The 23864-nt window shown below is 38.9% G+C and overlaps 1 protein-coding gene across 4 annotated transcripts in view; it reads right to left on the bottom strand.

Moving 5' to 3' along the window:
• Positions 1 to 43: 43 nt before the first annotated feature.
• LOC127428284 (ras association domain-containing protein 5-like) overlaps positions 44 to 23864 on the bottom strand; it is a 59004-nt gene continuing 35183 nt past the window's right edge. For 2 of the 4 annotated variants that reach the window (XM_051676543.1, XM_051676544.1), the window contains exons 3-6: positions 6322 to 6432; positions 5919 to 6201; positions 5713 to 5828; positions 44 to 2955 (exon numbers count right to left, since the gene is read on the bottom strand). In XM_051676543.1, the coding sequence (XP_051532503.1) occupies positions 2803 to 2955; positions 5713 to 5828; positions 5919 to 6201; positions 6322 to 6432 (663 nt within the window). In that variant the 3' untranslated portion in view covers positions 44 to 2802. Of the gene's footprint in view, positions 2956 to 5712; positions 5829 to 5918; positions 6202 to 6321; positions 6433 to 16752; positions 16772 to 18850; positions 19679 to 23864 lie in introns of those variants that run through there. The other 2 variants (XM_051676545.1, XM_051676546.1) reach the window with 2 other exon arrangements.

The following is a 23864-nucleotide window of genomic DNA, read 5'->3' as shown; positions in this document are numbered from 1 at the left end:
AAGTTATTATATAATAGCTTTCAGTTAATCAGACTCATCGGCATTAAAGGATGACCTTTTATTTCATTCTTCAGTCTATTTACAGCTTTACAGATATTTTAAACATGAAACAAAAGGATTGCCCAATAAAAATAATTTGTCCACATACTCAAGTTTACACTCACTTGAACAAAAAATAAATTAAACAAATCCACGCACACATACACACTCTTCAACATTTTAAACACAAGTCCCAAAAAGTCCCATGTGGTCTTGATGGCTCTGACATTAAAATCACCTGGCTATTGCCACTGCCAATGTGTGAAATCTCTCGACATGTGTGGTTATAGGGGCAGACATCTAGAGCATATGTACAGTACACAGTCAAAATAAGCTGCACAGAGACTAAAGGCACTGCCAGCAGGAATATGGCTGTCAGGAAAAAGCAGCCTGAGCAGACATACAAAGCCCCTGTCTCTTGCTTAAGAGTGGAAGTGATTCTTTCAGTCCACCAGGAGGCGATACAGGGCCAGCATGAGGGCAGAGTGAGCCACATGGAAACTTACGACTGTTAAGTGCCATCACTAAAAACATTCCTTTAAATGGGTGCTCAACCCTAATAAAAACCAAACTCTAACCATTCCAAATCATAACCCTGACCTCTGCCATGATACAACTGACATAAATGCTTGCCAGTGATGTCCATTTATATCCATCTGATTAGATGGTTCATTAAAGGTGCACTAGACGGAGGGGAATGAAAATAGTAGAATAGTACTTTTAGAAAATGTTAAAAATTATGACTCCCATAAAATGAAAGAAAAAGCTGCTTTATTCTACATATGGAGCAAATAAATCAATTGCACATTCATGAGCACCGCCATGTTGGGATCATCCCTTGTAATTGGACGCTTTTACTTGTGGAATAAGTTAATTAAAACAACAACATTTTTACAACAACATTGGTAACTGAGAACTTCTTTTTTACGCTGCATCTATGCTGCTAGGCGGAAGCGAACATAAACAGAAATGTTATTGTGTGCACCTTTAAGGTATGGGATTTAAATGTGCTTCTGTTGTAGACAATATAACTGGAATATCAAATTGAAGGGTTTACAATTATTCCAAACTAGTAGGGAATAACACTTTGGTGCTTTTCAATACTAATCACTATCCATAATGGCATCCATAAAAGCTTCTCTTGTCCCAAGGATTAATGGTATATAGGCCTAATTTGCAGACGAAGACACACACGTAAAAACATAAATCCCTTTATAAATGAATTATTTATCAAAGCAAAAGAAGGAGTGTCTCATATCCCCATTACAGAATATTATGGATTACTGTACATATTGGCTGACCACTCAATGGCCTTTGTTGTTGTGCAAATCACAGAAGACCTGAATCCACAATACACACAACTTAAAAAAACAGGAATATCTTTGCATTGCCTTTGTGAGGATCCTTTTGTAATTAAACCTCAGGGGGACTATTGTACTTTGGTGTAACAGATTCAGATGCTAGAAGATACAACCCATGTGCCCAAGTGTGGATTAGATCCATAGCACTTTCAGAGTGCTGATCCATATTCCTTATATTCTAACATGAATATTAAATCTATGGTTTATTATGTGCTAAAAGCTGAACTGTTAAAAAGCACACACAATGTCGCTCGTGTGAATTGAACAATCTACACGTCCCTGTACACGTTCCCTGCACGATACATTAAGCGCTGGTGGCATACGTTAAATACTGATGTGATTTGACGGTGCTGAGGCTGAGATTGTTGCTATAAGCTTTCATGTGACACCTGAACAGATGCGGCCTCTTTTCAGAAACCCAACACTGAATAACAGTCTCCATGGGTGCTTTTCACATCTCTAGATAATTCAGCTCAAATGCCTGTATCAGGGCATGCAGAGCAGCCCATCTCGGTTCAAACATAGACAGGCTTTTTTTTTATACATAATATACAGCAGCCATAGCTGTGGGTCTTTTACCAATGATGGCTATCCTAAAGAGAAGAGCAGCCATTTTGTTACTTGAAATAGAAGGAAGCAGCATAGATATTGATTATGTGGAGTCTATGTAACCAAACCGTTACCGGAACTGGATGTCTACAGAATTCAGCTGCAGGGTGAAACATTTTCAGTAAAATACAGTACAAGTTAGACAATCTCAAGTATAAAGAGTATAATTCAAGAGAGAGAAAGTTGCCTTTTTTTCATTAGCACGTAATAACCATTAATGGACTGTACACATTTTAATAAGTAGACTAGGTTACTATAAGTTCTCTGAAATTTTGCAAGCATCATATTTAATCTTAATCTTTCCACTTCCTGTTGGGGGGTTGCTCTCATTTACTCCCCCATTTCAGATATTATTACAGATATTCCCTGATTAAGGACATGCACTAGACACAAGTGGAGTGACAAAAGGGGAAGTCATGCTTTAAGTAACACTTGCAGTAGCAGCAATAGAAGCAGCATGTAAAACAAATCAATAAAAGACCAGGTTGAATTAAAAACAACAAGAAAAAACAAATGAAACCCAATTAAATATCAAAAACCATGACTGCTGGGATTTCAGTGTGCCATTTTCAGAGAGAAAGATTACTCTTTTAAAAGAATGAATCTTTAGTTCCAACCTCCTCTTTGTGTTTCACACCCTTTGCCCCTTTTTGGGGCCAAGGATCGCAAAGACATGCTAAGAGCTTCTACAGAGTCCTGAGTGGAGGGTTTGTAAGTTAGTCTTTTGTGCCATTGGTCCTCCAGGCTGGCCCTGTGTCGGCTCAATGGAGTGAGGGACAGTGATTGTCCTGCATTATCCCGGCTTGCCCTGAACTTCACACAGAGCCTGTAACAACTTCTCCTTGTATGCACTGTAACGCTGCTCCACCTGCCGCATGCGCTCCTTCTCTTCCTTTTCCAGGATAATCAGGAAATTCTGCAGCTCAGGGACTGAGAATGCATGCCACTGGAAAGGAAAGAGAGAAGAGACATTATTAAAGTCAACATGAAGTGAAGTTCACTAAACCTTATAGTACAGGTAGGTTCCAATTCTCTAAATTCTTATTAGGTGAACCTCATTAAGAAGCATCCATTGCAGCAAATGTTTTCGGAACTGTATTACTTACATTTAAATGTTAAATTTAGTCATTTAGCAGACACTTTTATCCAAAGCAGAAGCAGCTCCTGACCACAGATATAGGCAGGGCAGATCTTTCTCTGAGCGCTGTTTTTTGTTGTTGTTTTTTTTTTTTTACATTATTCAACTCATTTAACTCGTTCTTCAAACAACAAACACAAAGACACATGTCCTTGCATTATTCCACCACAAGGCGGCACTCTTTGAACATAATGTTGATTCTAATATTTTAAATAAGAATGCTCTACCTTGGAATATTGACTTGTTGAAGATCAAAATCTAAATCAAATGTTAAGTGTTGTTGAAGAACCCCAGGGAGGAGAGGAATAGAAAGCTATGGTGAAATATCTATCAACATACATAAACAGATCTATATGCCATTTAAACATTTTCACAGAACTAAAAATAAATAAAATACATGCTTAATTATATTAATAATAATGTTTTAAATCACAGTAAGTTTCAAGCTGTAAATAGGTTTGCAGTAGAAATGTTTCAAATCGCAAACACCTACACTACTGTATACATCCCCAGTCCCCTTGCAAAATAAGAACGAAAAAGTAAATATGGGAATTTGGGAAACATACAATTTTATTTAGATCAGCACAACAGAGAGCCAAGGCTTTTTGACACAATTTTTTCGTGATACAATACATACAATGTCTTATCGCCTACCCTTGTCTTTTAATTGCCATACTATTTGTATGTCTGGGTTATCAAGACCAAGTTGTTTGGTGGCCAATTTTTTGTTGAATTTGCAATAGAAACGACATGCTCTTACACACACGTTCATCGAAAGCGCTCACCATGTTCACAATCATAGGCTCTACCTATATGGGCAGATTAATTTCTGCCCCAATGAGTCTCAATAAGGGCTTGTTGCAGTACCATATTTTACCACAGATTTCCATTGGAAAAATTAGGGGCGCTGTGGAGTTTGGGAGGCCAGCAGATTCTCTGCCCCACATGCCTTAAACCCAAAGTATACTTTGATTTTGAAGCAAACTCTCAGCGTCTGCGTACAGTCAAACGCGAGCCTGTCGAAGAATTGGTTAGTCCAATTATTGTTAATATTACATTGATCCATTTATCTAACATTGGGGTCTTCAATCATATTGCTTTTGCCACTGTTTTATAAAAGCAATAAGCCACTTGAGTCTGTGCATTACAGTGATTTTATCACGGGTAAGGGGGTTTTAGGAACTCCACTTCACGTCATGTAAAGATAAACCCTTCTCTGTGATAAAATAACTGACACATGGCCTCTCATGGCTTATTGCTTTTATTACTTTAGTAATGTGACATTTTCGAGGGAAACAGAATATTCAAAGAAAAAAAATTCAGGGTGGTATTTTATCCATCTGCAATGGATTGGATCGTAAAAAGTGGGCTTCGAGGTGGAAAAAAACTGAGCAAGTAAATAGATTTTAATAAACAAATACGACAACAATTTGACAAACATTTTTTATTCTGAATAAGGTGTACCAGTAAGTCATGCACAATAAGACCAGATTATGTATTGAGCAGTGGCGATTTCTCAGGGCCAGCAAAGCCTTCTCTGCTGGCGTAACATGCCTAATAAATAAATATTTTTTCATCCTTTCATTCTCATTGACCTTTTTGCCTATGTATTTTCAATCGCTGTCCACTTCTAATTCATCTACAAACGAATAGCAAAAAACAAAGTTTATCCAATCAGAATTTATTCCTCGATGCTTACAAGCAAAGTGTGACAACTGTTTCACAAATTGCATGCCCGAAGCCATGCTCCTTAGCCGAAGCAGCGCGTGTGTCCGAGCTCCACCCCGTCAGGCCTTCAGAATTTCTGCAGAATCCCTCAACACTGCGGTGAATAGGCATCTGAAGTCAGACTGTCAGATTCATCAGCCAGTCAGATTGATTTACTTGTTCTTGGTGGGTGTGGTCTTTAGGATAGGTCCCAGTCCAGGCCTTATAGCTGGCCTTGAGTGACGCAATCACGCTTTAAGTGATGTACGTCATTTGAAAGCAAAGAGCACGAGATCTTGCTGATGAGTCGGTTGTCACTGCCACATCACCACTGAGAAAGAGATCCTTATGGATTTAAAAACCAGAGATGTTCTGCATGATCGTGCAATTGATTAATTAAACAGGAAAGGTGGACTGATTTTCACCAAGCAAATTGGTGAGTGCTTTTTGGATTGTTACAGCAACGTCAGGAGATTTCCAAGTGTAAATTATGCTGCTTGAGCATTCAGTGTCAGATCAAGTTTTGAAAAGTAACCGTGTACCCTGATGAAACAAAATTTATTGCAAGCAAAATTATTATTAGCAAGCTTTTTCTTGGTATTAGACCTCCTTGGTTCTGGCTTTCGTGCATGGACGTGTTTTTAAAATGTCAGTTGGTATTAATAGTTGACTGCCACGTAATGTATGATTATGTATAAACTGTGTTTTCTTAAATGGCATGAATCGCACTGAAGGCCTAGACTTAAAATGCTCGGGCCGCGGCTGGTATTGAGAAAGTAAATGGGGTAAATTATGAGTGCATGTTGACTTTGGAGAAAGTTCCTGAAGATTCAAAAACAATATTACAAAATAACTCACCTCCACCTCGCCAGTCTCGTTTTCCTTGAGAACGAAAGTCAATTTCTCTAGATCAGGACCCGCTAACAGCCTCAAGTAGAGCGGACACTCTGATAACGGCAGCTTTTGGAAAAGATCTGACAAAACAAGCAAACACCACATTATTTTGTATGATTTAATGTATATTCCATCTTCATTTGAACATACAGATATGGTCAGTTGCTCACCCTGACTATCTCGTCGGGTCTGGCGGTAGAGGGCAAACTTGCGAGGGTTATCCTGTACCATGAACTTCTTCAGCAGGCCCTGGATGACCTCACTGACCGTGGTGGTACTGCTGATGTGTATCTGTTTAACAGCATCACTGGGAAGGTAGAAGGATGTGCGTTTATCTGAACTATCAGAAGAGGAACATGGTCCTGGTAACTTCCCGTCCACAGAAAGTACAGTCACGGGCCTGCGCAACTTCAAATTAACCTTTATGAAACCAGTGTATGTGCCATCTGTGCCCTGGAGAAGGACAAAGGAATTTCCATTACAGCTTTTGTCAAAGTTACGTTCAAAAGAGAAGTCTTCATTCTTAGATTACAACATGATGCTAATATGCTTTGTTGACTAAACAATACTTACTAATTTCATTCCATTCTCTGTCACTATGGAGTTGTAGTCCTCTATTTTTGCTTTTATTTCTTCTTCTGTGAGAGATGTTGTCTTTTCCTCCTCTTCCTCTCTTGTGACATTCTAAAACCATGAAGAAACACAGTGCACAAAAGGTCACAAAGGGGCATCTTTATGTCTAACACAGTAGAGGCCTTGTGAGGTACTAATGTGTTGAGGTTGAAAAGGCCATCAGCATCAATATCAAACAAAAGCTAACTTTGTCTTGTGTAGCTAGAGACATTTTGAACATGTCATGACGTAACTTGACATCCTTGGGTACAGATAGATTGACTGCACCGCTTGCGCTCTCAGCTAGCTAATTTTTAGGTGAACTTTGCTTTGCAGACAAGGAGTTCCTCTAAAGTAGTTCCTCTGAATTTGTTTTTCTTTTTATTTAGTGTCATTTATGTGACTCAGGAAGGTAGAAGGAAGGGCTGATTGCTGCTGAGATTAGAGAAGACATTTATGTGGTAAAGATAACCAGTTATCTGCCCATCATAAAAGGCCATTCCATTATACAGTATATGGTGCTTTTACGGTGGAAAAATTGCACAAGTGGGGTGTTTTTATAACATTCTGTTAAATCCATATTAAACAATAGATGGAAGGATGAGAGATCCTTCACACTCTTTTAAAGTAAATGATCTAACCTCTGATCTTATTCCTTTCCAATACAGTTTATCTTAAACTCACAATATCAACACTAATTTTTTTAAAGAAATATTCCAAGTTCAACACAAGCTCAATCAACATAGTTTGTGGCATACTGTTGATTACCATAAAAAATAATTACGACTTGTCCCTCCTTTCCTTAAAAACCTTTTTTTTTTTTTTTTTAGTTACATTGAGGCAGTTACAGTGGAAATGTATGGGGCCAGTCAGTACAGGTTAAAATACTCATTGTTTAAAAGTTTAGTCACAAGACATAAACACTTTGCATGTTAACATGATTTTAATGTGACAAAATTGTTTACTAACCTTTTCTGTGTAAATTTATATAAAATTGTACAACTTTGTTGCCATGATGACGTAATTTTGTAAACCCCAAACCCCTAAAATGACCATTAAAATGATGATTCAAACTACTTTTTTACATAATACAAGTTTTAACAAAAGGAATTAAAGTAAGAGCTTTTCATAAAATTATAAGCTTCACATTTCTGCCTTTAAACCCTCCAAAAATGGACCCCACTCACTTCCATTGTAAATGCTTCACTGTAACCTCGATTTTTGCTTTTATTTATTTTTTTATTTTTTACCCCTTTTTCTCCCCAATTTGGAATGCCCAATTCCCAATGTGCTCTAAGTCCTCGTGGTGGCGTAGCGACTCACCTCAATCCAGGTGGTGGAGGACGAATCTCAGTTGCCTCCACGTCTGAGACCATCAATCCACGCATCTTATCACATGGCTTGTTGAGCGCGTTACCGCTGTTTTGCTTTTTTAAAGAAAACGAGGGACGAGCCTTTTTTTGTGGTAATCAACATAACGCCACCAATGTTGTCGATTGAGCTTCATTTGAATTAAACCCGGAATATTCCTTTAACATTTTCTGAACAAAATTGGTAAAGAACATGCGGTCAGTGTGGTTGCTTGAACAATACATGAACAATACCTTAAAAGGCGTTATGGGGTAGTTTGATGGCCTCTATTATAAAGTCTAAGCATTTACTGAAGGCAGATTACTCCAACATGAAACTGGAGAATTGTTTTGCTGACTGTGCCAAGCTTTAGTAACTACTTTTATTGATCAAACTTCAAGAGGCAATGTCACTCAGTGAGCTGTAGATACCAATCAGTGTTTCAGTGTCTCTCGAGACCTTTTTAAACATATACAGGTTTATCTAGACAGGAAAGAGTCTATACACAGACATGTATGCTGCTGTAATGGCCACCGAGGAGTGCTCTCCTGATCTATAATAATTCATCAATAAGCACAACAGGGAGAAACACTTTTCATTTAGAATTCTTGCATGTTCAAACCATTTTTGCCCCTCTTCTCATTTGAATTCAAAAGAAGAGAATAAAAGAGAAGAAAGAGAGCTTTCTTAGAGACACTGTGTTAACACTCTGGAGCCAAAAATTATTTTATCTGAAATTAAAGTGATCATTCACCCAAAAATGAAAATGCTGTCATCATTGACTCGCCTGCATGTCATTCTAAACCTGTATGACTTACTTTCTACCATGGAAAAGAAGATGTTAGGTAGAATATTAGCCTCAGTCACCATTCACTTTCATTGCATCTTTTCTTTTTCCATACAATGAAAGTGAATAGTGACTGATGCTGTCAGCCCCTAACATTCTTTCTCACATCTCATTTTGTGTTCATACAGGTTTGCAATGACATAAGGGTGAGAAAATTACAATTACATTTTATTTTTGAGTGAAATAACCCTTTAAGCACTCTTCTCACCCTTCTGATGAGCATTGATATGGCAAATCCTTGATATCACATTTGTCCTCAATGCAGTTTGAGCAGAAACAATGGAGAGAGAGACACGGCAGGGTATGCAAAACTGAATATTCCATCATCTCCAGTGACTGAAAGAAACAGTACTCATTGAGGGGGTATTCTAGGGGTTGTGACATTCAGTGCAGTTGCTGAGCAAGCCTTAGCAACAAAGATTCAGTCTGGGGTATTTTTAGCTACTTACTTCATCCTCTGTAATGCACGCAAAGTGAGTTTCTCTCTTTTTCTGGGACGAAAGAATAAGAATGAAAATGCGGGATCATTTATTCATGGAAATGCCTGGAGCGTCGGCATGGAAGCTCCATGTCTCATTGAGCAGAAAGAAACACACACTCATACACACTTGAAGACACCAACACTACAGTACAGCTGAATAGAGAGGAAGAAGAATCTGAACATTTAGTAAATAAATTAACTTCTGCACAGCCCATTTCATTGGCTTAATTTGTGCCAGAACAAGCCTGCACTTACGGAATTAGATTTGGCACCTTGTACGCCTTTTTAATTTATGCTATAACCAGTGCATATTTTTGATGAAAATCAAGTATACGGTAACAATAATAAATGTTGTCACTAACTTTGTAAATGATGACAGAATTTTCATTTTTGGATGAGCTATCCCTTTAAGCACTGACATGCTAGAACTGCCTGGGCTGGACAAGGTTAACGACATATGGGTAGAAGGTTAAGAAATAATTTCAAATGAGAGCAAGGCAAGACACCTTGTTGTGACAGATGAAATGTTCAGACAGGAAATGTGCAATGGTTTCTGCACTTGTGATGTTGCATTGTGTGGAATGTGGTGGCATGAAAGAAACACATCGGCAAATTAAGCGACACAAAATCGTCAATGAGAGGAAAAATGGGTCTAAATGTCACACTAGCATCTACACAGCATGAGATTTGTCTTTCGGTTGGCAACCAAAATAAAAACACAGCAGCCTTGCTCTCTCTTTATCTGGCTGAGAGCCACTGTGATAAGAGTGTTAAGTATTCTCATGGCACGTGCAGGCTCCCTGTAATATTCATTGGATTTATTTATTTAAATTTCTCTACACTAGTTTTCTAAAAACAGTATTGGTTTAAACCAGTAACAATGTTCAATCGTCCAATACTATAAGGGTGAATCTCATTGAAACATGTCCAGATCATATTCCACCCTAAAATCAAAAAGAAAAATAAGTAAATGGCTTGCATGGAAAAAGAAAAAAAAAAAAAAGAAAAAAGAAAGAGAGAATAAAAAAAAAGCAGCAAAACAGATTCAGGGGACTGCCCCCCTTATTTAGCTGATCATAGGCACTCATTGCTTGTAAATCATTTTACAGGTTTGGGATTGGTCCTAGGTGTCTTTGGAGGGAGGGCTTTGGAGACAGGGTGTATAGTTGAAATTTTTCTGCATTGTGACATTATTTTCATAACAATTAAACATTTTATAATGGAGATATTTCCACAGGAACACAAATATAAAACATCTATATCAATTATTTTAAATATGTATTTTCTTTATGCAACATATACAAGGTTCCCACCCAATGATTTTCCATTATTTTTATGACATTGACAAGAGTTTGTGATAACTGAATACAGATTTTTTAAAATCAATTTGATTAAGATCGATTAGCAAAGGAAACATTTATAAACTATTTATGAATTGTTTTGACTCATTCATTGAAAAGAACAGACTCAAATTGATTAACTGACAAATCGGCATCACTATGGCTTGGGAGGAAATTTTACTCAACACAAGAGCAGAGCAATCTAGCAGATTGAATATTTTAGAGTAGAGAAAAACTAGAAAAATAGTTATTCACTAAGACATTTCCATGACTTCTGAAATTTTCATTAAAAATTGTGTTGTCCAGGCATGGTAAATTAATAATTTCCTGATGTTTTCAGGTTGTCCATGAATGTGGAATCCCTAATTATATATACAGTTCTGTGGAAAAGTATTTGCCCCAGCTTGATTTCTTCTGTTTTTTTGTGTATTTTTCTAAATAAATCTTCACATGAGATATAACATAAAACAAAGGCAACCTGAGTAGACGCAAAATACAGTTTTCAAATATATATATATATATATATATATATATATATATATATATATATATATATATATATATATATATATATGTTTTTTTTTTTATTGAAGCAAAAAAAAGTTATCCAACACCTATATCACCCATGTGAAAAACTAACCGCCCCCTTAAACTTAATAGCTGGTTTTGCCACCTTTAGCAGCAACAACTGCACCCAAATGCTTCTGATAACCGGAGATCAGTCTTTCACAATGTTGTGGTGGAATTTTGGCCCACTCTTCTTTGCAGAACTGCTTTAGTTCAGCCACACTGGAGGGTTTTCCAGCATGAACTGCCCATTTAAGGTCCTGCCACAGCATCTCAATCGGGTTCATGTCAGGACTTTGACTAGTCCACTCCAAAACTTTAATTTTACTTCTTTTGAGCCATTCAGAGGTGGACTTACTCCTATGCTTTGGATCATTGTCTTGCTGCATAATCTAGTTGCGCTTGAACTTCAACTCACAGACTGATGACCAGACATTCTCCTTTAGGATTTTCAGGTAGAGAGCAGAATTCATGTTTCCCTCAATTATTGCAAGTCGCCCTGGCCCTGAAGCAGCAAAGCATCCCCACACCATCACACTACCACCACCATGCTTGACTGTAGTTATGATGTTCTTTTTGTGGAATTCTGTGTTTGATTTATGCCAGATGTAACCTCTGTCTTCCAAACAGTTCAACTTTCGACTCATCAGTCCACAGAACATTCTCCCAAAAGGTTCGAGGATCATCGAGGTGTGTTTTGGCAAAATTCAGACAAGCCTTAATGTTCTTCAGGGTTAGCAGTGGTTTTCGCCTCGCCACTTTTCCATGGATGCCATTTTTGGCCATTGTCTTTCTGATAGTAGAGTCATGAACAGTGACCTTTATTGTTGGGAGAGAAGCCTGCAGTTCCTTGGATGTGTTGTCCTTGGCTTTTTTGTGTCTTCCAGGATGAGTCGTTGTTGTGCTCTTGGAGGATGTTTGGAGGTCGGCCACTTCTGGGAAGGTTCACTATTGAGCCAAGTTTTTTCCTTTTGTTGATAATGGCTCTCACTGTGGTTCTTTGGAGTTCCAGTGCCTTTGAAATAGCTTTGTAACCCTTCCCAGACTGATGTATTTCAATCACCTTTTTCCTCATCATTTCTGGAATTTAATTTGACCTTGGCATAGTGTGCTACTGGATGAGACCTTTTAGCCAACTTCATGCTGCTGAAAAAGTTCTATTTAGGTGTTGATTTGATTAAACAGGGCTGGCAGTAATCAGGCCTGGGTGTGTCTAGTCCAGCTGAACCCCATTATGAATGCAGTTTCATAGATTTAGGGATTTGGTAACTAAAGGGCAAATACTTTTTCACACAGGTCCAGTTGCTATTGGATAACTTTTTTACTTCAATAATAACATTATCATTTAAAAATTGTATTTTGTGTTTACTCTGCCTTTGTTTTATGTCGATTTTGTTAGAATTTTTTAAACGATTTAGTATGAGATATACACAAAAAAATCAGGATGGGAGCAAATACTTAATAAAATAAGAGAGATTACTAAAGTCAGCCGAAAGCAAAAAAAAAATGTTTGATTACATTTTGATGAAAGATTATGAAGACAACATTTTTTCTTTGGAATAATATGCACAGATGAATCGTTCACAATAAGACCAGTAAATTGCTTAAGAATGTAAAACAGATTTCACATAACTTTGCAAGAGGGGATAATTCTTGCTGTAACAATGTGCAAGTGAAGGCCAGAATTCAAGTGTGGTGTATTGGTGGGAGAACAGGTTCATGCTTGAGAAAACTATGTTGTAGTTGGAATAAAGGGCATCATAAGCGCGCGCATGTGTGTATGTATGTATGTGTGTGTGTGTGTGTGTGTGTGTGTGTGTGTGTGTGTGTGTGTGTGTGTGTGTGTGCGCATGATTAGAAGTGGGTGGATAATGCGTATGGTATTGTATCTCCAGTCGATTCACTCACATCTCTTTTGCTTACTGGAGCTCATCATTCAGGGAGCTGGCCCGGATCTTAGCTACACACACAGATACATACTCAAGTTGAGTGTACCACGGCCCCGAGACAAACCTCATTACAAGAGGTTAAAAAAAAAAAAAAAATAGCATGCAAAGCCTGATTAGTTCTTTCCGTGTCATCTTTTCCAGCTGGGAAACATCCAGCACTCAAAATCCTGTTAACACTTCCCCATATTCCACATCATACACTACCACTGCAGTCTAAGATAACCTGCCAAGCAAAACTCACAAATAGAAATGCATGAAATATAAATATTTATAGGATCTACTAGTAAAAGAGCTTCCATTTTGCAGTTTCTAATTTAATAAATAAATAAAAATTCACTACAAGTTATTTGGTCAGCATAACAAATTAAGTGAAAAGTTGAACTGAAAATGTAACATTAATTTCTGAATTTCTTAGTATTTTGGAATGTCCCCCTTTTTGCTTTAGTTTGCATTCGAGCTGGCATGGACTCCACATGTCTGTGCAAAAAAAAGTTATCCAAGTATAATTTAGAATAAAAAAAGTATAACTTTTTGTACAAGCGTTAAAGGTCCACTCAGTAATATTTTCCCCATTTGTACTTCTAAAGAAATTAATTGTTATTTTGAAACATACAGTATGTATAATATCAGGAACACTCACATGAGATCAAGACTCCATTTGAATCAGTAACCTTATTAAAAACTTTATATTTTACACTGAGAGGGTCCCCTCATAGGGGCTGCCATGTTAGAATCACATGACCAGCCGAATACTTCTCGCTTAATCTTAGTAACCACCCTATTATTGGATACTTTCACTCATGGATTAAATTAATCATGGCTTACTGTGAATAGTGAACTTCTACACTGGCACCGGTCACTAAAACCTATTGCATCCACATGCCTAGGTGTCAGTGGAAGTCCAAGATGACATATTCAAATGATTACATTTGACATATCCAAAAAAAATGACATTTGATTAGTGTCTTAGAAATAGTGCAGAATTTTTTCAAATTCATTTTACGACATTACTTTTTGGTTTTAATTTTTCAAAATCCTAAAAATTCTTCTTTATTTCCTGGTTTAAATTAGATTTTGAATCCCAGATGTTCAATGTTGACTCTAATTGTTTTCATTGCCATCCATATTTGAGATGGTAAATGACCTGATTTGATAAACTAGTGAATCACAGCTCGACAGATTTTTGCAGCGAGTATCAGAGTCGACATCAAACCAAACTCGGATATCCTGCAAATGCACAAAAAGCAGTGTAGCAGAGAGTATAACTTTCCAGAACATTCCCTGCAGTGGATCGACAAGGTATTAGGTACTATAGTCAGGGAACAACCACTTGGCCCAAAGAAAATTGGTCAAAGGTTTGCTTTGCGCAAATAAACAGATACATCTTGCCTGTATAAGTTCATATGGGGCGCATTTGAACAATACAGCTTCATCTATTGAAAAATGTCTTTCATTGTTAAAACTCCAGCCCATTCTTTAAATAAAAAATGCAGTTTACAGTTTGAGAGTTAAACAAACAGAGGAAAGAAAGTAAATCTAAAGCACAAGTAAAGGGTGTTACCATGAACATAACAAAGGTGCCCTGGTGCACGACCTGAACAAATATCAACTTACAGAGCTTACATCACATGAAAAGTGCACGGCTGTACATGTTATCTGAGTGACATCTCCAAGTCATCACTGCATGTCAAGCAGGCGTCTTTAAGTGCAGCACATGGCTACTCAGACTGATTAGGGAACACAATGCCTTTAGTGACAATTTCAGGCAACGTGCAAGTCATCTACATCTGCACCTGCTGAATGGCCTCAATATAATAATCTACATCCGTTTAATGGCACAGATACATTCTGGTTATTGGTGTGAGAGTTATACTTACAAAAAATAGCTCTACAGGAAGTGAGGGTTGCAAGCTAAAGCAGACATTTTTTTCTAGTAGGGGAGCCCTGATGTTCAGATAAAGTCTTTTTACACATTGCTGTGTGTAATTCCCACCCCAAACATTTGAGCCAACGGTGAGCCAATGTCACTTTGTCGGGCTGGTCGGGATGCTCAAACAAACAGAGCAATGTCTTGATAGCGCCACAGAGCCACAATGTTACACTTTTCGGCGAATCGCCCTACAAATGCATTTTGTTACGGCTTTATCGATGTCTCGTTCATGCATGGATGTGTGGGTCCAGGCCCTGCATTTCATCAGGGCAGCTGCATTTCATATTTTTTGGAAGGTCTTTGGTGCCAGTAAGAAGTGAGACACAGCATTTATAAGATTTAGATGCCCTGAATTGATCTTCTCATCTTCTATCTTTGCTGTTTCTGCAGCAGTGTAGGAATGACGCCTTATGTTCTGCTCCCACCCACATGTTTCATATGTGCTCTCTCTCTCTTCTCCCTCTTCTCTCTCTTTCTATCTCTCTTATTACTGGGTCAAGTGTGCAGTGTGAGACCTCCCTCCCACACTGTAGCCCTGCACAAATGCAAAGCCCACCATCTACATGCCTGGATGAACAGCGTAGATCATCAACAGAGTCTAAACCATCAAGATCCTCCTCTGTAAACACAAGCCCAAAGCTATCCATTCAAACTTCTGCACATACAAATGCCTTTGATGATGTCTGTGCATTAAATGAAGGTCTTTATTATCTATTTTTGATACACACACAATCAGCACCTATAATGGAGTTTTAAAATGACATTCATACAAACAGCTATTATAATAAGGCAAATTAAAACAAGCATCCTGCTTGACTCATTTTGCTGCAGCATACTAAGAAGGTAGCCATTTGCCAATTTAGCACAAGAGCGGCAAAGCATACCAGATATGAGCATCAATATAGTTTATGAGATGGTCTGTAACACCACTCATAGAGTGCAAAACCCTGAGCAAACTGCCTGATGTTTGCATGACTTCCCCTATTCAAATGTTAGCCTCTCCCTGGCTGCCCTCGAAGAGGAAGGCATTTCACTTGGCTGAGGGTCTAAGGAAACCAGAGACAATGATGTAGCGTGTTTTCATTGCCAACTTATCTTTCCTCAACTAATAACAGACATTTGGGTCAGACATCTACAGAAATATAAGGATTAATGAGTTCAACAGATGTGCATATAAAGAGGGTTTGCCTTGTGTGTGGATGTGGTGTTGTCTATAACAAGTTCCTGGAATCAAAGATTAACAAAATATACAATAATGAGGGGGATCAAAGGTGAATGTTAAACTGGTCACTAAAAACACATATTGATTGACCTCTAATCTAAATATTGGGGCTACCCCCGTCAGTGTCTATGGTTGTTACGGACCTGCCTGGAAAGATTATTGAATGCATGAGCACTACAGGCAGTTCTTCATCTAAAGCACTTTTGCTCTGTGCTCTTGGTTTAAAAGCCTACTGTCTACTACATTTAACACAGTGAGAGAAATAGGAAGTGCATTATTGATCCATAAAGCAATATTAAATCCCACAACTCAAAAGGAGAACAAGCTAAACTGAGAACATAAATTAATCTCCCATTTATCCCCCACTACAGTTACAGACGGAAGCATTAGTAACTTTCAGAGATCCTAAAAGGAAGTACAACAAGCAAACTTCACCTGCTGTGTGGTTTCAACAGCCTGGTTAAACTGCTCTAAAAACAATGTACAAAACAAGTATCATCATAATTGTGTCACCCAACGGATGAAATTAGCAGCACCCTGCACCAAGCAACATAATATACAAACAATCTACACTTTGTCCACAATGTTCAGGAAATAGAATGTCAACCACACACACACACACACACACACACAAAAACAAAAAACAAAACAAAAAAACCTGCAACTCAAACTTTGCCCACTGAATGCCCTCAAACTGGAAACTCACAATGTCTAGATGAGAACAGGATTAATAATTCACATCCTGAAAGGAGCGTGAGGAGCTCTTTCCAAACCCGATACCGATGAGAGTGATGTAAGGCTGGTCAGTAAAAGTTTAAAGTGTTTTAGGACAGCTCCTGGATTAGATGCAAGCTGACGTGTGCATATGTCTGGAGAGTCCAATTTTTGGTTTAAATTAAGGAGCATGAATACCATGAATACCAATCAGACTACTTTTCAGTCACTCAGTCTATCAATCGAAGTCTAAGATAGAGAGGTCTAACTGGAAGTCAGTAAAATAACTATAATCTTGTAAAATCACACATTCTTTGACTGAGCGAAGGACAAACCTTTCTGGCACAATCAGCAGCCATTTCCTTCCCCTCACAGCATTAGAGAGCTCTGAGGGAGTGAGAGTGCACTATGTACACTGCTGTGTTAGAAAAGATTGTCTTTAATGAACATCAAGATATGTAGCTAATGAGCTTCAAGTAAAACTGCATTGTGAAGTAATCCACATGGATGTTTTAGGTGAATGATATACTGTATCAATTTCACCAAATAAGGATAAGCAAATAAATGAACCTAAGCTGTATTGTAAATGATGCATATAACATAAGTCTGTCAGGACATTCAGTACTTCAAATCTATTGTGAAATAGGCTAACTTCGCACTAAACTACCTCAAATTGTGAAGAAAGAAAAAAAAGTAGCCTAAAATGCTTGGAGACTTGTTCAACATTAACATCTTACATCTTTGAGCTAACCATCATACATTTATAAAACAGTGGAATCTCCCCTCCTACTAACACTTTTCCAGTCATCTCAAAATGTTGCCTTCCCCTTATCTGCTAATTTCAAGAATGGCAAACCTAAACACAGTATGCAGTGTTTCAAGTAAATTACCTAAAACTATAGGGTAAGGCTAATCTTTCAATTAGATTGGTGTGCCAAAATGACTGTTGCCATGAGAAGCATATTATTTGACAGCAGGGGAATAATGCGATTGAACAGTTTCTTTATCGAGTCATGCAAGTCCTTGAGAGAACTCTTCATTTGAATCGGTGTTTGCAGTCACCCTATACAGGGAAGGTTTCCATGGGCAAGGCTCTTGTTCTACAGCCCATCTAATCTAACCATTACACTCTTAACAATGAGTGCCTTCTGCATGATCTAATATGATTATGCTTGATAAGTAAACAATGTCTAAGGTTATGTAAATGCCTTAAATTGTGTTCTTTTATCAGGGAAAGGTCATAAACTGTTTAATCAAAGTCCGATAGGTACGCAGAAATTTTGTCCATCACCTAGAACACGTTTACAAATGTTTTAGCTGTGTGCATGACTGTTTACATTCCGATATCAAAATTGGAGAAAATCCCCAAAATTTTAAACACATTTTCCTTGCGTTATCAGGTTTTAAGAAATATATTATTTTTGATAGATAATCAACATATTGTTGTGCATGTAAATGGACTCATTTGCAATCACCTCACTTTACGTGCACAACAAAACTGCTGCCAACTATCAAAAATATGTTCATTATAAAAAACTTTTACATCACCCTACACATATTTGTTCATGCAATGTGAAATCAGGCAATGGGTTAATCTACATGTGCCGATCAGTTTTTGTTTAAACCTTTTATGACCTTACCCCGATAAAGGAAAACCATTTAAGGCGTTTAAATAACATTACATGTTGTCTGCTTAAGCATAATCATGCGTGTAAGATCATGCATGTAAACATGAATAAATGTCGCTAATTATGCATAAATGTTGCAAGATTGTGCATGTTGAACAAAGGATTGATCTAAAAAATGAGCAAAAGACAGCAAATGTTGTCACTCAAAACATATTCTTGTTCCAACTTTTCGCATGTAAACAAACCAGGTGATAAACCTGTTCTAAATGCATGCTATGCACAATTCTTACAATTTAGCAGTTTATCAAGTGTTAGCACTTGAAAAACCTCAAGAACAATGCACACTGTCTCACTTCCGTGCAAACACTTCTTTGAGGTGCTTCTCGCTTCTTGTTTTGAGTACGAATGAGCTCGCTCTCAATGTCCGAAAATCTTCACAATCCCATCAGCTTTATACACTACCTTAGGTACTTGCTTGGCCTGCGGCTGCCGGAAGAAGGTGGTCTTGGCAGTGAAGAAGGTGAAGTCATCACTCTCTTCATCCAGGCTGCAGTACCCACTGCTCATGCTATTGCTGCCAGTCATTTGTGGAGAAGGATCCAGTTTGGGGGACTCTGTGTCCACCCTTTGTGGGGCTTCAGGGGACCAAACGCACCATTCCAGGCTCCAGGGGATGGAAGGGGAGGATAGGCTGGGAGCAGGGGACCACAACTTCAGGTGAAGGGCCAGAGCTCCACTTGCCACCGGAAACACTGTGCAGAAATTCAAGGGAGCGCTGTCACTCAGTGACGTGCACGTTCCGAGGAGCGCGTGCAACTGTTGCGGCAGGTTTCTGATGCTTAGTTCCTGTTTCCACAGGTCACAAACAGGCAGTGGTAAAAAAGTAGGTTCTCTTACTTGGTTTAGTCAACAGTTCAGTGCTTGAAATCCACGGCAACCAAGAGCACTACTTGCCCACGAGAAGAGAAAATTAACCCAGGGGTGAAGCAAGCATGTCACTGCACATGAATTGCTTGTATTGGCTTCCACCAACTCACAAACAGTCACACAGGATTGCTGTAAAAAGGCTCCTGAGCACTGAAGATCTGGTTAATGTTATGTAAACATTGCACTGACATTGTGAATATCCCTTCGGCTAGCTGAGATAGAAGCTCCAGTCCACAGTGAGTTTATGACCGCTGCTAGAAAAAAGCTAGAAAATCAACCTGCTTCTTACCGCCTCACAGAGACTGAGAGAACTGACGTACTGCACCGCCCTCCCTTCCTCCTTCTCTCACACCAATGCGTACGCTCTCTCTCTCTCTCTCTTTCTTGCACTAGCATCTGTGGCTGGGTTTGTTATCTGCCTATGAGTTTGCGCAAACACCCTCCCCCCCTCCCTCCTCTACTATCGGTCTTCCTGCATGCAACTGCTCTTTGCTCAACTGAAGACACTTCCCGAAGAGAGTGTGCGTGTGTGTGTGTGAGAGGGAGATCTCTGCATGTGGTTTTCTAGAGCCTGTTTTTACATTGCACCTGAATGGCAGGCAACATTAATTAAGAGTATTGTTAATGCAACTGTAACATTAATCCAGACAGGATTTCAAAAGAAAAAAAACCTTATTTCTTTCAATGAAATACAGATCAATGGAATACACCTTTAAGAGCCACAGGTAGAATTCAAAGGCTTTAAATGAACATCATGGTTGTATGCAGGGGCGTAGATTCCAGGGGGGATGGGGGAGGGTAACCCCCCCCCCAATAATCAAAACAAGCAAGTACAACCCCCCCCCCCAATATTTACACAATGATCAATGGAAACATGCTCAAGCCAAATCTACGCCCTTGGTTGTACGGTCTATAAATAATTAATTATACTGTAATGTCCCGTTGCATTTCCACTTGAGTGTGATGAGCCATCTAGCACTAATTCAAATACACTCAAAAGAGAATCTTTATTTGTGGTGTCATTTACAGGGATTTTGCCAAATAGGATATGTTCATGGATAAACATCTTTTCTTGGTCCTAAAAGATCATTCCTGTAAAACAACTATAGTTCTAACCCTGTCTCTAACCCTAACCCTAACAGTAACCATTAACAGAAATTGGAGGGAGATGATAGGTTGATTGTTTGTTTTTAACACCATGCCAGCTTATGGCTATTTTCATGCCAAAATCCATGTTAGAATTTAGTAATGGGTAAAAAAAAGAAAAAAAAGAAATAAAAACCTGTAAGATGTTTCAGATCCATTTTAAGTAAAAACCCTTAAACTGATTCTGGACTGACTTTGTTAAAAACTTTTTCAAGGGTGTTGGCAGAATAAAACAATTCTCAAAAGACGAACCATTTAAAGTCAAAATAAAATATGTTTCATCACATACAAGGGACAGACTGATCCGGACTGATTGATTGGTAAGATTGTAGTTGAAAATCTAAGCCTAAACCTAACCTCTAAAACATGATTGGTTTAAACTAATATTATTCAAGGAACAACAAGGATGAAACACATTCTACTTGGCCTCTCATTTTACTAACAATCAATACAAACAAAAGGACACCATCAGTCCATTAACTAGAAAAACCTTCTTATAAAAGTTATCTGTCTTACAGTGAAACATTTCCATGTATGCTTTTAGTGCCTCTACAGAGAGACCGATTCCAGAGAATGTTACTATGGTAAAACACACTGGCAACATGTCGGCTTGAAATGAGATCATTTATCACCTTTTTCATTCCTTGCTTTCCTTAGCCCCGTTTCTCAGGGAGGGAGATGATTTCTCACAAAGGGAGATGAAACTTTGCAACTATAAATGAGGAGGATGAAAGCCACTTTGGATTTCCCTCATCAGCTTTATTAGATTCTCATTGAACAATGTACTGGGCCACAGTTCCGGCATATTTTTTCATTGCAGCCGAGGCTTCTCTGGTGCTTCACTATATAAAAAGCCCATATCCATAAACTCTGATGGCTGATGTGGTGCTTGAGTAGCAACAGACATAAAAACATCATCACCAGCAGCTTATGACAAATTACCTAAAGCTGTGTGGCCTTGGGTTGCATTACCATAATCAATGAGCTGGATCAAGAGGAAAGACACTTCTGGGGTTGGTCGATATCCAAACCCTCTGGGGAGGTGGTTCCTTTTCTGACTACTGTCAATATACCCCAATTCATTCCCACCAGAGCGCAATCTTTTCCTTCCAAAGAGTTAAGGGGTTTTATGCAATTGCTCAAAAAACCAATCAATACCATGGCTGGACAGAATGAGTAAAATCAAAGTAAAATCACCCAGACAAAGCACCACACTGAAAACGCGAGGGGTCCAAAAACAATGGAGAGACCAACAGTGCGGTCCCTCCTGCTAGGATTCATCACATGAAATGTGAGTGGAAAGCCTCATTTGTCACTGTCAAATACAGCCTCTAAAATTGCCTCACTACTATATGAAGTATGGAGTGAAAAGGGCCGTTCAAGTGTGTATAGAATGCTTGGGGTATTGAGGCTAATCAATGTCCTTGACAATGATAATCTATCTCAAAGGGGGTAAGAGATGAACAGCCTCTCCTTGCAATCCCACAAGCACTTTTCATTACAGGGAATCAGAAATCTGTGTATTTTTCTCCAGTTTTGTTCTAAATGCTTTTTTTCTGTTATTGGCTTGATATTGTGCAGGTAACACATTCTGTGAAGAGTAATGGAAGACTTGGACATATCATGACAGGGATACTCAACTGTCAGACACTGTCCTCAGGTCATGTTACACAGCGGTGTTAAGTACCATTAGGATGAACCACATGATATGTTTCTGATACTGCTATAACACCTCTCTCCCTCTTCTCTTGCACTTCATTAAATAATGTAGACAGCCTCTGATTTCAATGCTTGGTGCTGGCAAAGTGTGTAGGAGAAATAGTATTGGCACAGTTCATGCTCTCTGCAACATTATATATATATATATATATACACACACACACACACACATACACACTATATTGCCAAAAGTATTCGCTCATCTGCCTTTAGACGCATATGAATTTAAGTGACATCCCATTCTTAATCCATAGGGTTTAATATGACGTCGGCCCACCCTTTGCAGCTATAACAGCTTCAACTCTTCTGGGAAGGCTTTCCACAAGGTTTAGGAGTGCGTTTATGGGAATTTTTGACCATTCTTCCAGAAGCGCATTTGTGGGGTCAGACACTGATGTTGGACGAGAAGGCCTGGCTCGCGGACTTCGCTCTAATTTATCCCAAAAGGTGCTCTGTCGGGTTGAGGTCAGGACTCTGTGCAGGCCAGTCAAGTTCTTCCACACCAAACTCGCTCATCCATGTCTTTATGGACCTTGCTTTGTGCAAGGGGCCATCCCCAAACTGTTCCCACAAAGTTGGGAGCATGGAATTGTCCAAAATCTCTTGGTATGCTGAAGCATTCAGAGTTCCTTTCACTGGAACTAAGGGGCCAAGCCCAGCTCCTGAAAAACAACCCCACAACATAATCCCCCCTCCACCAAACTTCACAGTTGGCACAATGCAGTCAGACAAGTACCGTTCTCCTGGCAACCGCCAAACCCAGACTCGTCCGTCAGATTGCCAGATGGAGAAGCGTGATTCGTCACTCCAGAGAACGCGTCTCCACTGCTCTAGAGTCCAGTGGTGGCGTGCTTTACACCACTGCATCCGATGCTTTGCATTGCACTTGGTGATGTATGGCTTGGATGCAGCTGCTCGGCCATGGAAACCCATTCCATGATGCTCTCTTCGCACTGTTCTTGAGCTAATCTGAAGGCTACATGAACTTTGGAGTTCTGTAGCGATTGACTCTGCAGAAAGTTGGCGACCTCTGCGCACTATGCGCCTCAGCATCCGCTGACCCCGCTCTGTCATTTTACGTGGCCTACCACTTCGTGGCTGAGTTGCTGTCATTCCCAATCACTTCCACTTTGTTATAATACCACTGACAGTTGACTGTGGAATATTTAGTAGCGAGGAAATTTCACGACTGGACTTGTTGCACAGGTGGCATCCTATCACAGTACCACGCTGGAATTCACTGAGCTCCTGGGAGCGGCCCATTCTTTCACAAATGTTTGTAGAAGCAGTCTGCATGCCTAGGTGCTTCATTTTATACACCTGTGGCCATGGAAGTGATTGGAACACCTGAATTCAATTATTTGGATGGGTGAGCGAATACTTTTGGCAATATAGTGTGTATATATATTAATTATACCACGGGTCTGTTGAATGCTTGATTCTGATTGGTTCACGGATGTTGTAAGGTGTGCAATTATTTTTCAAGGAAACGCACAGCTATGAAGTAGTTTCCAGGTCTTGACCGCATAACGGTTCCATATCACTTCGCTAATTATTTCAGTAATTTTAAAGAGCCCTACAGGCTACCACAACAAAATAACAAATTAAAACAAAGTCACTGGTTAAAGTAAATCGATTAAGAATGTCAAAACAACGTCTAAAATATCAAAAATGTATTTCAATT

This window comes from Myxocyprinus asiaticus, chromosome 37 (genome assembly GCF_019703515.2).
Source record: "Myxocyprinus asiaticus isolate MX2 ecotype Aquarium Trade chromosome 37, UBuf_Myxa_2, whole genome shotgun sequence".
NCBI lineage: Eukaryota > Metazoa > Chordata > Actinopteri > Cypriniformes > Catostomidae > Myxocyprinus > Myxocyprinus asiaticus.
The sequence above is the reverse complement of the archived record's forward strand: the minus strand, read 5'-3'. Positions and strand labels throughout refer to the sequence as shown.